Source organism: Pelecanus crispus, chromosome 6 (assembly GCF_030463565.1).
Source record: "Pelecanus crispus isolate bPelCri1 chromosome 6, bPelCri1.pri, whole genome shotgun sequence".
Classification (NCBI taxonomy): Eukaryota; Metazoa; Chordata; class Aves; order Pelecaniformes; family Pelecanidae; genus Pelecanus; species Pelecanus crispus.
In genome coordinates, this window is record NC_134648.1 from 11,774,874 (window position 1) to 11,792,453 (window position 17,580).

The window sequence follows — 17,580 nt, forward strand, 5'->3', positions numbered from 1 at the left end:
GAGGCTTCCCACGGTGATACGAACATGTATCCATTTCTAGGTAAAACAGACTCAAAGAAACCACAAGGACTTTTCTCACATATTTAAAGTTAATTCAGTATTTTCCTGAATTGAGGCTACAGTCCTCAGTACCTTGCAAGTTTCAGACTGCACACGGGAATGTATGTACTCCCCCCTTACCTAACTATTACCTCCCAAAAGAAAAGAAAAAAAAAAAAAAAAAAAGAATATTACATTTTAAAAAAAAGAAAAAAAAAGTTCTGGTCACAGCGATTTCCCCCCACCCCTCTGCATGTAATTTAATAGCCCTCATCTGTTCATCTAATGTAACAGTTACAAATTTGGCATGTGATCCAATGGACTAATCATTCAGAGACATGACTACAGTCAGCACCGTTCATTCCTGCCAGCATCAAAAGCCCTAAGCAGTGGATGGTGCTGATTAGTCACAGCTGAAGACTTTAGAGCCTCAACATGCTAGTTTAGTAATAATTTTCACCTAACTGGAACAGTGCAAACATCCAGGAGAGGGAGGAATAGTTAAAGCATGTTTTCAGGCTTATTCCCAATAAAATTAAACCAAGCCAAGTAGGAAACAGTCTATGCAGTCTGCCATGGAGATCTCAGAAGGGAAGCAGAAGATGCTCCTCCTGTTTTCCCTCCCCAGCCCATGTGAGGGGCATGGCCCCAAGCAGATTTTCTGCTCTTCACACAGAATATAGGCGCCAAGGTTGCAATCCTGGAAAATCTGTTCGAGCACCACCACCCCCTGAAGCCATCTAAATTTCACCCTTAATTCGAAAAATCCCTAGTATTTTATGCCTGCACATGTTCAAAGCTGACCCAGTCTCAATGGGACTAAGTAGTTCTAGTTTTAATCTGGCTGGGATCCAAAAGTGGGATGTAGTACTCAATCCAGTACTTGTGCTCGGAGAAGGCCCAAGAAACCTCAACTGATTTTACAGACAAAATGCAGTTGTGTCTGCCATTTTCCTAAAACACAGTTTGTCGATGATGCGGTGCTCACCTTCCCATGTGAGCTCACCTAACGGCTAGAGAACAGGCAGGAAGCAGGGGAGGAAACTATTACTTGCTTTGCCTGAGGAAATGCAAACCTAACTCAGGCTGCAGGCTGTGGAAGGTAGGAATACCTTCTCTTGGGGCTGTTTTGACAGCAGAGTCCTGGAGGAGAGGAGTGAGAGTGATCAAAGCTCAGCAGGAACTTTGCATTGAAACAGAGGTGATGTTAGTCCTGGTTCCTCTTCAAAATGTGTTTTGGTATTTTAGCACCCTTTGATTGACTAAAATACAGAAGCAGGCCTTACAGGAGGCCCAGAAGACAGGTTCTTCCCCCAAATCCTTTTCCGCCTTTTCAACAACCTAACCTTAGCAGTTATGCTCCCTCTTCTGCTCTCTTTCTCTGTCAGTTAATGTGGAATTACTTTATACACAGAGTTGCATCTTCAGCTTATGAGTAGACAGTGCCCCTCCAACAACACTGAAAAAAGCATATCAGCTTAAATTCATATGGCAGGTTACAGCACTCTTCTAAGAAGGAGGAGAAATAACTCCCACAGGTGCAGAAGGGCATTAAACCCACACCTTTTACTTTCTGGGTGAACAGCGAAGAAGAAATTCAGGTAGCCTGACCGTGACCTTTTTGTTATACTGCAAGGTTTGAAGAAGAGGAAGTCTACTTGCTTTTCAGGACAAAATCCATAAAATTCAGGACAAAAGCCGTAAGTGTGTATGGTGGGGCTTCAGACCGTGGACCCTAAGCAGACAGAGATACTACTTTCCAGCCCTGAGTAATAGGGCTGGGATTGAAGAATGGCATTAAAACTCACCCTGTCCTTAGTGTTCCCTGTTGATTAGGCAGCTCTGCTTGGTAGTTTCAGCTTTACAAGCAGACCTAAAGATGGAACACTTGCTTCTGGATTTATTCCAGTAATTCAGTGACCAAAAATGTTGATCTGTAGCACTTTAGATGCCTATATTTTTGACTGGTTCCACGTTCTGCACTGAAGCTCCTGCATTAAAGGGTCACAACAAAAACAAGTTTATAAAAAAAACCCTCAAAATCTTCCTGAATGCAGTTGGTTTCTGAAACTGACAGTTTAATCTTGAAAATTTTAACATTTCACTAACATTTTGTTAAATTTCAAATTAACAAAATTACTCTGCAGAAAATTGCATTATACCCAGCTGCAATATCACCACTAAAGTGTTCAGCACAGCAATATTAAAGCAAAGGTATACTTTACTATTTTGAGTCAAATACGGCATTTTCCTGCTGTTAATCACTTCAAGCGTATGTTTACATGGCTGTTTTTGCCAACCCACTTTCAGCTGTCACCAGCCCCCACAGAAAATAATAATAAACACTGAGTACACCCACAAAGAGGTAACTGAGAATGGGTTAGATGGAGGTTTACATTCTGGAAGGTCTGGAGGTCTGGAAGCTCCGAGAATATAAACCACACAGCCTTCCTAAGTTTTTGTCACATATCTCACACTTCGACCCAACAACAACATACAGTGTTGATTTTCAGGTGCAAATTTTATTGTGGATCATAACAAAGGTTTCACAAAAAGCACAGGAAAAAATCAGCAATAGAGTGTCTCTTAGTTACAGAGTACATAAAATATATTCTGTGAAAGCTACTAACTCTGCAGTTGAAGGCAATGCAGCTTAATTTAAACATTATTTTCAGATACACATGTTAAGAAGCAAATTTTGCAAATATTTTTTTCTCAATTAGTTTGATATTGAAATTGAGAGCCAAATATTTCAGTGATATTAACAGAAAAGAAAATCTCATTATTGTAAAAAGAAATACTCACACAGAAAATATTGTCAAAATACATAAAACTAGCCCTAGTAAATGTTAAATGACTCAAAAACTCTTTGGAAAATCTGTGGATGCTGAGGTAAGCATAAATTGGGAATTTTGGTGCTGCTATCTCCATTTTTCATGTGATACATCAGAACAAAATATTTTACTTTAAGCTAATTATAACTTTCTACAAAGGATTCCTTCAGCCTTTACTTGTACTTTAACTGTAAAGAGAAAACCCACGCTAATTCTTATAGTAAAATGGCAAAAGTCTATTAGGTAACAGTGTAGAAAATCTTGCAAGTGGTTTTCAAGGCACTGTTCTCTCTTTGGGTGCTTGGCACACACACATGCCATTCATGAAGGCTGTTTTGACAGGAAGACAAGAATAACAAAAAGTAGACCTAAAGCTAGTATCTAGTATATTAAATATCATATATATCTTTCTCTAATGAAATAAACGCCACTAGTTTTAAAAGCTATTCTGCTTTACAACACTGTGGCTTGCAGTAAGGTGTCTACTAAATTAATCTGAAACATGAATTTAAAAACATACTTTAGGAAAATAAGTAAGAACAAAGGTCAACCAAGTAGCATTTACCTCAGTCAATACAGTCTGCCTGAATGTAAACCATTCCCAAGTACTGTAACCCTCTGTAAAACAGAAAGGGCCAAATGTTTGGTTGATTTAATGCCACTGGTTTACATGTAGATATGCCAATCAGCAACTTGGTCCATAGTGAACTGAAGTAGCTTAGGACCTTATTCAGCACTCGCTGGTCCACTTGAATTCCTGAACTATGTAGCTGCAAGGGCTGCTGCCCCCCTATAACAGGAAGATACCTACTGACTAAGAAATGCAAAAAACTAGATATTCTGCAGTCAGCTCATTTAATAAGAAACTTGGTGCATCTGTACTCCATCAGAAATATAGAGCAATATAATTCTGATCTTTATGTGTGTATGTCAGGTAAAATTATGCAAAGATTCCTTCAACACCTTTTTTCTAGGGCCTGTTCTTTATGGTAACTAAATGCCAGTCAGCTGGGAAAGAAATCTGAAAGGAGTTGACCTCAAGGTATTGGGATTTTAGGTAATTATTTTGACATCTTTTTGACATACTATTAAGAATCTGTAGCTCCTCTTTGAAAAAAAACAACAGTTTTGTGCGGTTGAGAGAGCATGCCAGGATCCACCAATAGGGAAAGGATGCCCATCTCCAACCACAAAACAAATCTGGATACCATATTGCTGGATGCAATGGATGGAATAGAAGGCAGAGAAGCACAGAAAACTCTGTTCTTTTGGCAGTTTCATAATGCCCCAGCAGCAGCAATGTTTACTGTTTGTTACTCAAGGCAGGCTAATAATCTGCCAGTTTTCGGTAGACTCAGCTACCTGTGGGCCTTCATGTAACAGAGCACAACAGACAAGCACATTGGTCTGGTGGATGAGATTCAAATACCACCATGACATCTTAAGACAGTGGCTTGGATTCATACTTTAGACTTTAGAAACCTAGCCAATGCTGAGATAGCAGCCTCGAGATCAGAGGCTCCCTCTGGGACCACTAGAGAAACTGGCCTCTCCAGATGACTGTTTGTATCTTACATGGGCCAAATCCATTGATTTGGATCTATTTAATCATTTAGAGTAATTATAAATAAAACCAGGATTGACTTAAGACTTAAACAACTTCTATCTTAATACAAACAGTGAGGAAAATTCTGTGTTCAGCTGTACATCAGTATACACTGCTGTGTATCAAGAATAAAAGCATCATAGATGTCAGCAGAATTTGGCCCAACTAACTTAACGTTTCACTTCCCTAAAGGAAAGTGCTGGCCTACACTGATTGCTGAAGAGCAAACTGTCTACAGTAGTATTCTATATTTCTATAATATTCTGTATCAAAGCAATAAATATTAGATATAATCTGTATATTAGATTTCATATTTATCTGATAGCTATTTAAATCTACACTGTCAAAAATATAAGCAGTGACCCACTCCTACATGGCAGCATATAGTATTTGTGTGAATGTGTTAAAACTATCACATGGGTCTGTATTTACATAGGATATTCTTGTTTATATAGCAGATTTTACTTTACATAAATTCTTACCATAGGATAGATAATTGTGTAAAGGTTGGCTATTGTTTAAATGTTTCTATGGTTCTGCATAATTGCATTTCACATGAAGATTTCATCATTCTGTCTCATTTTTATGTTTTTTAAGGATGGAAAATGGAGTCTGACAGACTTCAAAATCTCCAATAATGTTATACCAACATAGTACAGGAATACTTATTTTCAAGTCTGGGCAAAAACCAGTTTCACTGTTCCTAACCTTTTTCCTTTACATATATAAATCTCCTCTTTAAAGAAAGTGCACTCCTGAAAACAAGGGCAATCAAAATGTTTTGGCATTGCTGAGATATAAGAGTATTTCCGCTGAGCATGATCTGCAGAAAAACCATCACACATGTATTAATTAACAATTACAATTACTACAATCTAGGTGTGCAAATGAAAAACTTACATGTGAAACATTAAAATAAGCTGAAATTGTTAGTGGTATATACATGAGAAGTTCTGTCTCAGTTTGCTCAAAAAATGCTTCATTAATTCCTATCATTTAGCTTCTCAGATTAAAGATGTACTGAAAACATGTTCATTTTCACCAAGGTCAAAATGTCCAGTTATTTACCTGTGTAAAAGGCAAATAATTGTTATTTTCTGCACCTCTAATTTCAGAAACTCAGTTAAAAATATAGAGGTAAAAAAATATTTTAATAAAGATACTTAGAATGCTTATAACAATCCCATAACAATTTCTGAGTTCAGAGAATATCCAGGCATATTCTTTTGAATTAAATATTGACTTTCCTTTGCAGAAGTTGATACTTACTTCTCAGAATAACAATTTCTGTGTCCCCCCAGCAGAAGTCAGTATCATTTTGTTATTAAACATCAGTTAGTGTTCATCAAAGACAGAACATGATTGCTTGTCTTCCCTTTATGCTAATGTTGCACTGGAAAACTCTACATGAAAAAAAAAAAAAGCCCTGGAAAACTGAAAAATATGTAATGCTTTTTATACTAAGTAACATATAGCTGTTATTGACTGTTCTTGCCAGCACTGCATTTCTTCAGATGAACAGACTCAAGAGCTGACAGATTGCTTTCCCTTTCACCTATACCAGTTCTGCCATAATTGGATGACTATTAACAAGTCTCCTTCCTGCACTAAGCAGTCCAAAGATTTCTAAACAGTCATTCAGTAATTTCTGCAGAAGGTTTTTTTCTTTACTGTGTAACGCAGGATCCCAAGAATCTGTGGTGGCTTTGAAACACTTCTTTTAGAAAGGTATCTAATACTAACATCAAGACTTCTAGCAAATGATCCATTTACTCTTCAACTTAGGCCAGTGCAGCTTTTGATGATTAGCACTCGTGTCAGGCAGTCTCTATCAGCTTCTTTATGGAAACATAACTGGTGCTTGATATCAAGCCTAAGGGAAGAATGAACTCCTATTTCTCTTTTCTGTCTTTGCTAAAGCTAAAACTAAACAGATAACAGCTTATACTTGGTTATGATTAGAAAAAAGTATGCTTTACAGCCATGTAAAATGACCAAGAACCTTACACTGTAATGGACTCTTTAAAGATGGGAGTAGTTTTGGCCTAAAAGCAGCACTTTTGTATCTGAAAGGCTACAGGAATGTTTCTGGAAAATAAATCTTATTTTTTGTTTTGGACATTATGCATCAAAATACATTCATTCATTCATAAAATCAACCAAAGGGACAGATTCTAAATCCTATTTAGCAATAAATCTATACTTGCAACGTGGTAATCCTGTGTTTAAAGTACTAAAAGAAAAACAAGCCATTCTTTTACTTTCTAATACTACGTAATAATACAAATATTATAGGGAAACTGTATTATACAGGTGTGTTTCCCTGAAATGTGTACTTTGCAAAAAAGATCTCTTCCTCAAACAAAACCAAGTGAGAAGCTGCAAAGTGTGTTTATGCAGAATGCTCGATAACACATATTTAAAGCAGAGTATCACATTATACTAAGTCTGACGGAATGAGTAGCCACTTCAGTTTGTACCCATAAAATTCAAGCCTAACAGCACTGGAAATATAAATTAATCAGGTTAAGTGCTTGAGAAAGTCTCTTCTTTTTAGCTGTGAAGTGAACAAGAGTATGTAACTGTTTCTCCCTATGCACATTGCTCATAATTAGAATGCAACCAAATCCCCAAATTAGAAAAGATATATGTAAAAGTATTAAAATACTCAGTACTGAATCTTCCTATGATTGGCTTCAAAGGCTGATTTGAATTAAAGTTACTAAATCTTTTTTTCATTCTTGCTTCACCTACTAAAAAACAGTGTGAAGACACATTAGAGACATTAATTTTCCCAGAATATACTCAAATACCTTCCTCCAAACCTTTTTCTTCATAATTTATATTAGTTTTAAATCTACTATGAAAATAGTAGTGCAAGAACAATCAATTAAAAAATCTTCAGCTAAATGGTTTAGTTCCTTTTAGGATAAAGATGCAGAGGAATACCAATGAAAAATACGCTAGTTACGATTCTTTCTTTGTTAACACTCCTTTACACCCCAAAAAAATTCATCACTCCACGTTCCTGTATTTGGTAAACAAATTGTACAGTACTCTCAGTGTAGACTTCAAGTCACAATTTACAATATCTAGAAAAAAAGACAAGGGAAAAAAACATTAGTAACTTCATTAGCTCAAAACATTTTCAGAAAAAACTGCCTATTCTCTACCTCCTTTGCTTGTTCAGATCCATATCCATGAACATTCCAATCACAAAGATAGTAACAAAGAGTAGAAATATAAATAAAGCACAGTTTTTAAACTGGGAACTCAAAAAATCGTTATTTCAGCCACTTTTATTTAGGGATACAAATGGCTAATGGTGCTGATGAAGAAATGCAACCAAGGTTTAGATGCCCACAAGACAAATTGTGCCTAGGATTACATATATTTATATGACTGAATCTTCAGTCGGTTGTGGCTGAAAAGTAACGATTTGGAAAAAAACAGCAGGCAGAAACCAATGGAACTCAACTCTTACATAAGAATTGCAGGACTTGGCCCATTCTGGGCTGCAGCATCCTTTATTAGGCCTAATTTCAGCAAGATAGATAGAGGAAAATTTAAATTTTCTAAAGGATCTGAAGAAGCTAGGTATACAAATGCCCCTCAAAGACACTTCAGAAAACGCTTTGGGTTAGCTGATGTACATGGCTGAATCAGTCCTTAGAAACTCAACGTCTAAAGTAAAGGATTTATAGGAAACAAAAAGCTAATGAATACCTGCTGTTTCCAGGAGAAGTTGTTGAGAAAGTCAATATTATTTCACAAGTAATCTATAAAACAAACTGACAAGTACTACTGCAGCAGTCTACGCTAGTGCTTCAAGGAATATTCAATCTCAAATAGGGACTCAGAATTACCCTCAAAAAGAATAGAAAATAATTAGAATAGAATAGAATTAGAACAGAATTAGAATAGTTGTATCTTTTTCTGTTGACTGCACAGGAACTCAAGCTCCTAACTTTGGTTCTTGGAATTGGCCATGGAGGTGTATAGCAGGTGGTGTGCATGCTCCCATTACCTTCAAAACCTCCAAGTAAGCCTAAACTGTGTATGTAATCATCAGATATTTTTGCCATTATATTTATCTACAGTGATGTTTCTCACAGATTCTGAAGGGTTTATACTTTGAAGAATGAATCCAATCAAACCTATGCATGGTGTCCCACAGTATGCAAACGTTGAAGGGCTAAAGATAATATCTACATGGCAAACTGACATCCATGGACAAAGGGTGAAAACAACCAAACCTAGATTTTACACTGAGACTATGCACGGTCATGAAACCACGGCCACATGGTTTTGTGGCTTTTAATAAATGAGATAAAAAATGCTTGGTATAAAATGAAAATGCCAAAAGCTACACGAAGGGCACATTGCTCCCACAACATCATGTTATATGCAAACAGTATTGCAGAGTATAACTTGGGAAGCTTCCTCTTTTAGGCCAGTAGCAAGCTGTAACACCTTCATTTCCTGTAACAGAGCTTCAAACGAATAAAGAGATAACTTTGACAGGTCTTTGCAAAGTTACCAGAAGACTCCATCACCACAACAGAATTCCACAGAAACTAAAAAGAAGCATGCTCCCAGAGAAAAATGAGTTATTTCCATTGTTACACGTTTGACCAACACGTATAACTTTTTACTGGTTGCAATTTTCAAAAAGAGAAACTTGAGTTTGGCTTTGATGTACACATTTCAAGTAATCTGAAAAAGCTCAAACTGCAAATGAATTCATTACAGACTCAGTAGATTAATGTTCTGGCCATTTTTAAAATAAAAGGTCACAGAAAGCTTTTTAATACCTTTTCAATTATATTGCAAATAACCCAAATAAACTGTTGACCCCATAAAAATCATTGGTTTTCATACTCATTTATTTAACCACATTCTTTTTTCCACTAAATATGTTTTTCATATTCTAAAGCACTTTTCAGCATATTTTTTCCTCAAGAACCTCAAAGAAACAGTGTAGGAATTTAAAGAGTATTTAGTATACACATTTAGGGTAAGATCCTTTTCAATAGTCTTTTGCTCACTGGAAATTTTAAATATGGGCATTGTGCCCAATGTAACAACACATAAAACAGATGTGTTTTTCCATTCACATTGGGCAGGAAGTTTCATATTAAGCATTTCAATAATTGCACAAGAAATGTCTTATATATGCTGAAATATCCTTATGGCTTGATTTATACTGGAAAAATTAGCTGTGCCCTAGAGCAATAAATACCTGAAAAATTAAATGCCATAAGAATTTTAAACCTCCATGGGGAGTAAGGGATCACAGATACTCTCTGTTTTACTTGGATCCCTAGATTTCACTATTTCCCCCTTCTCTCTCTGACTATTTCAAACATAAAAGTTTGTGATATAGTCACCACTGGTTTAGTTAAGCACGATTGTGAATAAGAGTTCAAGCAATCAAAAGAAGGAAAACAAAAATAGGCTGGGTAAATCCAGATTAAATGCATAGGCAGCGTAGGCTCAATCCTGAGACATTTTTTTGTGTGTCTGCTGCTGTTACGATCTGGAAGTTGGGAAGGATGGAAAATAAGCAGAATGGAGCAGAACTTGATTCAGAGATGTGTGCCTGAATCTCCAGAGAGTCCTTACTATTAGAAATAAAACTCTGAGCATCAGCTTAGATCAGCTCCTCAGGGAATGACAATCCAATATTACATCAGGAAAAGACTGTGTGCACCATAGAATGTGAATTGGCAATGGGTCTTGAAAACACATATATATTGATTATTATGGTAGGTAACCAGCAGAAGCCCAGCTACCACTCCTGTTGGGAAGAGTAGAGCAGAAGCTGCACGTCTGTGGTAAGAAGTGGTAACTTCTCATGGGAGGAGCCACAAGAGTACCCTATAACATGGTGAATCATGGGCCCTATATCCAGCATGAAAAGCTAGATTTAAACCCTGTATTTATATGAGCAAAGAGGAGCGGAATCCTGGTCCTGCTAAAGTCAGCAGCAAAACCTTCATCTTCCCTGAAGACACATTGTACTTTCAGTCTCCAGCTCTAAATCTAATTTAAATATGCATGATTAGGTCCTGCACTCAAAGGCAGTTATGTGAACATTTGAAATTCTTCTCCACAACACCTACTTCTTTTGTGAAAAGCTTGTAAATTACACTGGAATACTTGAGGTTTAGTATGAAGATGTGGGATTAGGGAAAATGGAGCAATTGGAGCAGTTCGTATCTGCCAGTTGCACCATTCACAATTGCATTCTTTTTCTTTCAATGAATATCTGAGTATTACTGCATATGTTTGGTCACGCAAATCTTAGGCTGGCCACTCAAGAAAGGAAGCCTTGCAACATTTGAAAAAGCATATCTATCAGCCATTTAAAATACAGAGTTACCAGAGCACTTCAAAATGTATCTTGCCTTTTGCTCTTGGATTAATGTTTTAACCTTCATTTAGCTATACCGTCATCCTATGAGATAAGATCTGGATCCAATGCACATTTTTAAGAAGATACAAAAAAAGTACAACAGATACCTTCTGGTCTTGGCTTTGGTTTTTCCAATCCACCATCCTGCATTAGCTCAAATGCAAAAGATACATTGAGGACCTAGCAATATAATAAAGGCAGTCATTATTGTGAACTATATACAGCATAGTATAAATGGTCAAAACAAGATGTATTTAAAGCTCCAGATCCAGATCCTCAGAAGTTAAAAATAGTCAGGGCTCTGTAAATCAATGGAAGATATGGTCCATGGAATCCAGACAATCCACTGTTTTGTTTTTTTCTGGGTGGTGATGGTGGTTTCAGAAATACAAAAGTAATTAAAAAATAACATGTGAACTAATATTACCCATAGAAAAATTACTTACAAGTAAGAATAGCCCACCTCCCGCAAGTTTAAAAATTGGAACATGATGGCCCATGAAGTGCTCTTGTCTTCAATAGACAGCTGAATTGCCTGGATAGCAACAGACACTGGGATAATGGTTGGTCTTAAAATGATACATAGTACATACATGCCTTTATGCTTCCAAAAAACATGAAACCTTTCAAACATTACATTCTTGGATTGTGGACACAAAAAATGAGTTCTGTCATCAATTCATGTGTATAATTCGTTATACACTTAATGAACAGTAAGTCTGGTTCAATGACAGCATCACACAATGGCTGCCAAAATCAGTTAATACTTGCTAGCCACCCCATCATTAATATAATTTTCCCTTTTATTCCAGATAAGCATTAATATTGAGATCTTAAAAATGCTTGGAAATGGTTACCAGTACAGTCCTCTCTTGATTTCAGCTATTTACACCAAACTTATGCGGAAAAGTTTGTGTCATCCTTGTACCACTAGACTTGTTTATATGTTTATTTGTCTTTAACAGAAAAATGAAATCTAATTACCTTTTGCTCAAAACTATCCGGAGTCAAGAAAAAGCTGTGCAGAGGAACAAAATAGCCTTCTAGGAGACCCATTAGCAGGACTAAGTACACACCATCTGCAAACTGTAAAAAAGACTTTTCTCAGTACATTTTCTGAAGAATAACTCACTGCTTTGCTTAATGAACAAGATATCTATTGTCTAACACAGAACTGTCAACAAACTACTAACATACATAGTTTAAATCACAACTAAAAGATCTCATCTCACTTCTTTGATTCCTTTATTTAGTTAGTACATTCTGTTACGTCTTCTCCAAAACTGACCTAATGCTAAAATATACATGCAGAATAAAGTTCCTGGAAAGAGCAGTCATCAGTGGCTTTGATCTATGCCTTTGCTTTCTATTCTACTAGTTGTGGGGAATCAGAACAGCCACCTTTCAAGCTCTCAAATGGCATGCATACCCTGAGCAGAGAAAAGCAGAATGAAGGTGCAATCTCATGACTGCACTGAAATTCAGTATATTGCAGGAAATAAAGGAACAAAGAATCATCTTTGTGTTCTGCAAGTCTGAATCAATCTAATTTTAAGTGTATGTAATTACAAATGGAAGATATCTAATTGCTATGATATATGTTCATTCTTATCCAAAAAAATAGCAACATCCATAAGATTTTGTTAAAGGCCTCTCACTCTTACCCCTGTGACATCAGGTCTATCAGTGCACTGAGATCTCCTCACAATCAAACTGATTTATCTGAAGCAACCCATCCCCTTCCTAAGGTAGATAATTTTCATTCAACTGACAGAAATACAATCTCTCATCTTAGGGAATACTGTTTTGGATAAGTGCTTAAGGGGTTTCTAGGTACCTCTAAATAATACATTTTTTCCAAAAGTAAACAATGCAATAAGCAGACATAGGGAACATCCTTTTGAAAGCCCTTACACATTATTTCCATCTGAATCTTAATTTTACCTTTGAAAAATCTCTGTCAGATTGATAGCTATTTAAATAAACGAGAGGTTCTTAATAACATGAATCAAGACATAAAATAAAGCCTGTCCTGAAGAGACCTGGGTTTTTCTGATAGTGCAGATACCATCCTTCCTGCCTGACCTTGTAATTTTCTTATGATAACTGCTGCAATTGTTCACATGGGGAGGTATTAATACAGCAGGACTAAGCTTTTCTTTTAGCTTCTTTCCAGCCAATTTAGCAGCTGAGAACAATAAAGAAGACCATGTACCACATTATTTCTGTGGTGCAATCAAGCCTGCAGCCCAACCGTACAGCTGCCTACACACTTGAGTAGCTTTACTCTCAGGAACGTACTGAATAGTCTCATTGTTATCCCATGCGACTGCATGTGTGTGTAAAGGTACGCAGGAAACAACTGTTCAGCTTGACGCTGGATCAAGCCAAGCGGACAGAGTTTGTTCCTGACCAAAACAAGCACAGGTCCTGCTTACAGCACTTGGCAGCGCCCAAGAGGTAGCATCTGTTAATTAATTTTTATGCTAATGGCAGTACAAAACTGTTTTAGAGGAATTTAGCTGTCCTCACAATTTCTCTGCTTAATTGGCGAGGGCCTTCTTCATACGAACATATTTAGAATTGAAGTGTTTCCCGCTGAAATAACATCTTAGAGCTCAATCAATAATAATTCAATGAAATTTCTGGATGAAGTTGGGGGCATAGTGCATAACATAGTGCAACTACCTCTCCCCTTTAAGAAAGGCTGTAAAATCCTACCTGGGTCTCCAATTCAGTGACCTCCAAATTCAATTTATTGAGATGCTTGTTCACAAAGGTGATGAGAGTCTGAAATACGAAAAAAATGTAGTGAAGGCCTATTCAGTAGGGCAGCAGTTCAACACATGCAGCATGAACTCCACTCAGAAGAGAATCTGCATGAGTGAAGAGACTGCAACACAACTTAAGTTTTAAAACTGAAATGTGACATTAAAAAAAAAAAAAATCCTTTTTTTCCAAGAATGAAGAACAGAAATAAAATGAACGTGATGTAAATAAATAAAAATACACTGTTAAATCATAATAATTCTTTAAAAAAACCCTTGTCGCAGACTATAGGGAAGTTGGTAACTGGACTCCACTCAAATCTGACAGCAGCCAAAATACTCTAGGTCAGGCCCCTGGCAGTTGTAAACTGGATACCTCTGGCATCAGTACACTCAATCTACCAGTTGGGTTCTACTCAACATACACTTTGTGAGAACTTCTTTTTGATGAAAACTTTGATAACTACATGTTGTTCTGTGTTCCAAAGTTAAGTTCACACTGCTAAATATTAATAAAAAGTAACATTACAATCATGATTTTGTATATTTGTTTAAGCATAAAGCTTAATTGTATTTAATGTATGCAAACTATGCCAATTATATATATTATACACACACACACTCACTACGTATGTACAAACAGATACACACAAGCATGCACACATTATATATTTCAAAAATAAAAACCTTCCAACCTTTTTCACTACATTGAGCTTGTCTGGAGCATGGTCAAATAAAGTATCAAATGCATCTCTTTCTGAAAAACATTCAGAGATGTTAATATACTGAGCAGCAGTTGTCCAAATGCAGAATAAACACTTACTAAGGCACACACTCATTTAAGACAACAGAGTCAGCAAAAGGTTTCAATATAGTCTCTTTGTATTCCAAGCACTATGTATTTTGCATACTGCTCTCTTGCAATAAGCTGCTAGTAGCTTATTCTCTATTATTTACAAAAAGCATATTTTCAAGTAGGATTTGGATTACCTAATAACCCTGTTTCTCAAAAATGAACAAAGAATGGTATCTTTATGCATAAAACCTTAAACAGCCAGATACAGGGAGCTAAGTAACCAAATCATTGTGTGCAGAAGAACATGAGTTTACATCTAGAGTCGCTACATCTACAGAGGAAGACTCTCCCCATGGGTCACTGACTGCATTGCGGTGTGCATTATTAACCACGTGAAGAAAGTTTATGATTACACAGCTGCAATACAATCTTCGTATAGATGTTTTTGGGCCATTCTGATATGCAATTTAGGACATTATCAGCAAGACAGACAACCTAGCATACCATGACTGGAGTGCTACTGTAGTCACCTTCTGAAGAAAAAAGGGTGGGGGGAGTAAGACTGCTCAGGAATATCATTGGGGAAAGAGGACACGCATGTAGCCTTTTAAATCAGCTGTAAGGCAGCCATTGAAATAGTACAAGAAGCAAATGCTAAATTCTTGGTGGGACTCCACCTAAGCTCCTCAGATGAGTGTTTTCTGTTGGCCCGGCATTTGGCCAGTCTCAATACTAGCAGTAAGACATACTAGGCACAGGAACATGCATGGTGTTTAGGCCTGCTGAATAATAACCCAATGTCATTAAAGTGTAAGTAGGTAATGTATGCATGAATGCCAACGAGTTCACCAGCTGGTTTATGATAAGACATAATTTCATATTATGGTGGGAACTTATGACCATTAATACTATTACAGTAATGTTCTGGAGGTTAAACCACAAAGCACCTGCAAATTAACATGTGCTGAAAAGCAATGAAATGTGTTTTAAAGATGGTCAGACTGACTTTAATGCTTTTTTCCTTTTGTTAACTGCCACAATAGCCTGTGGTGCATATATTTATATATTTGCCAGGGCAACATGAAATCCTCTACTTCCTTGCAGTTTGATCAAGATGACCACCCATTGTAGAACTAATGTATACTTTGGCTGTCTCAAGAAAAAGATAATGATCAGATGAACTTACCATGCCTTCCTGATAATGCCCTATGAAGAAAAACAAAACAAAACACAGTTATATATAATCCACTTGCAGACATTGTGTGCTGCAAAAAAAAACAGCATATGTGGCCAGATCTTCAGCTTGATGAAAACTGGAGTAGATCCATGGAATTAAGAAAACCTTCACCAAGTTACTCCAACTGAGAATCTGGATTAGTCTAGAGTCCATCAGTATAATATCTCCTGGCTTCACTAAAGTCTCATGGGAGGCCAGATCTCAGATTTCTTACTACTGAAGCAAATTGACACACCTTGCCTGAGTGAAATAGGCTTTTTCATGTTGACTTTGTGAAAACTTTTCTCTTTGCTTTAAAGATGCATTTACCACACCAACTACAATACAATTCCAGCCAACTTGGACTGGGTTCTTAAGGACTGCAGCATTTTGCTCCAGTTGATCCCTTATATAACTATTACATGTAAACAAATACATAAAGATTAATAATAAGTCAATAGTCTGGCTTCTCTCCATTCTGTTAGAAACTAGGATATTCTACTATTGCTTTCTGTTGGTTTGGAATAACTTTTCTGTTAGAAATTGTTTGGTGAGATGACACGTACAGGGCTTACTACCATCATATTACATGCTCAAAGCCCAGATACCTAAAAATAGCCTTATCACATTCCTTTTTGAAAGAATCTAGTTCTCTATCAAATAAATACCAACATAAAAGAATGAGGCATATCTTTCTTGTTTGCTTGAAGGACTTTTGAATAAAATAATAAGAAATATAGTAAGTACAGAAATAAATTAATAGTAGATAAATATAAAATAGAGATTTTGTATATCTTCACTCTGTCTTCTCTTTTATCCTGGTCTCCTGCTTTTAGTTCCCCAGCTCTGTATTTCATCGCCCTTTTGTATTTTTAGATGCATGTTTGCAGCTCTTGAAAAGGCTAAAATACAGTCACTGGCTGATGCATCATCTTCGCTGGAACCCCAATACCGAAATCTAAATATCAGCAAATGTTTGAATTTCTGAGATGCATCTGTGTTCAATTACTGAACTGCTGGCAAAAGTGGTGTTGACATACTCAGTGTTACCAGTTATTTCCTCTTGGATTTGTCGAGACTGAAGGATTCCTTCTCGTTTCTGGAAAAAATAAAAAAGTGACATTTTTCTCAGTAAAGTTTAATGCTCAGGGTACAGTAAAAATTTGTGATCCACAAACACAGTAGATAAGAGAACTGCAAAATAAGACCTTTTTTTAAACAAACTTACAGTAATATATTATTTCAGCTTACAAGTATTCCAGAAAACCCTTTTGTACACTAACAAGAAATTTGAAACTCCACCTGTAGAAGGAAGTATTTCTTTTCCGTTCTCCATTGTTCTTAACTCACTTTTCTTTTAAAGGCCCCAATTCAGCAAGACATTTGAAACACCTAAACCCATATGTAAGTATTTTAGTAGAGGTATGTCTAGGTGAGTTGAATTAAACCTTGTATTTCAATGAACAGCTTGGCAGATGGTGCCCATGATTCTCTTTTGCAAACATCTTGCTCCCAGGCTATCTGTTCTTTCTGCCCTGTTCACACACTTTCTTTTTTGCCTCAGTGTTTTCCTTTTCTGACTTGTCTCCACACAAAGAGCTCTATTTGCTTGTGATGGAAAACCAAAATGGAGGCTAATCCATTCACAGCCTGCTCCAGACCCTAGTCATCTTGGTGTTAATATATGCATTGACTCCAATGTTCCTCAGATGTGACAAGCCCTTTGTACATGGTGGTGAGTGACCTGTGTCTATAAGCTGTACACAAAATGGCAGAAGCCAACTCAAATAGTTGCTATTTGAGTCAGGTGGAAAATGAAGGAGTTTAGAAATTTAACGTTGTTTCCAGGATGCTGATCACAGTCATCTGGTGGCGGTGTAAGTACCGCACATATGTTTTGCCT

The 17,580-nt window shown here is 36.7% G+C and overlaps 1 protein-coding gene across 1 annotated transcript in view; it reads right to left on the bottom strand.

The window, feature by feature from the left end:
• Window positions 1-7,494: 7,494 nt before the first annotated feature.
• Window positions 7,495-17,580, bottom strand: part of PARVA (parvin alpha) — a 64,687-nt gene continuing 54,601 nt past the window's right edge. The window contains exons 7-13 of the mRNA XM_075712691.1: window positions 16,718-16,776; window positions 15,648-15,667; window positions 14,361-14,422; window positions 13,619-13,687; window positions 11,882-11,983; window positions 11,005-11,077; window positions 7,495-7,571 (exon numbers count right to left, since the gene is read on the bottom strand). Of these exons, the coding sequence (XP_075568806.1) occupies window positions 7,495-7,571; window positions 11,005-11,077; window positions 11,882-11,983; window positions 13,619-13,687; window positions 14,361-14,422; window positions 15,648-15,667; window positions 16,718-16,776 (462 nt within the window). The remainder of the gene's footprint in view (window positions 7,572-11,004; window positions 11,078-11,881; window positions 11,984-13,618; window positions 13,688-14,360; window positions 14,423-15,647; window positions 15,668-16,717; window positions 16,777-17,580) is intronic.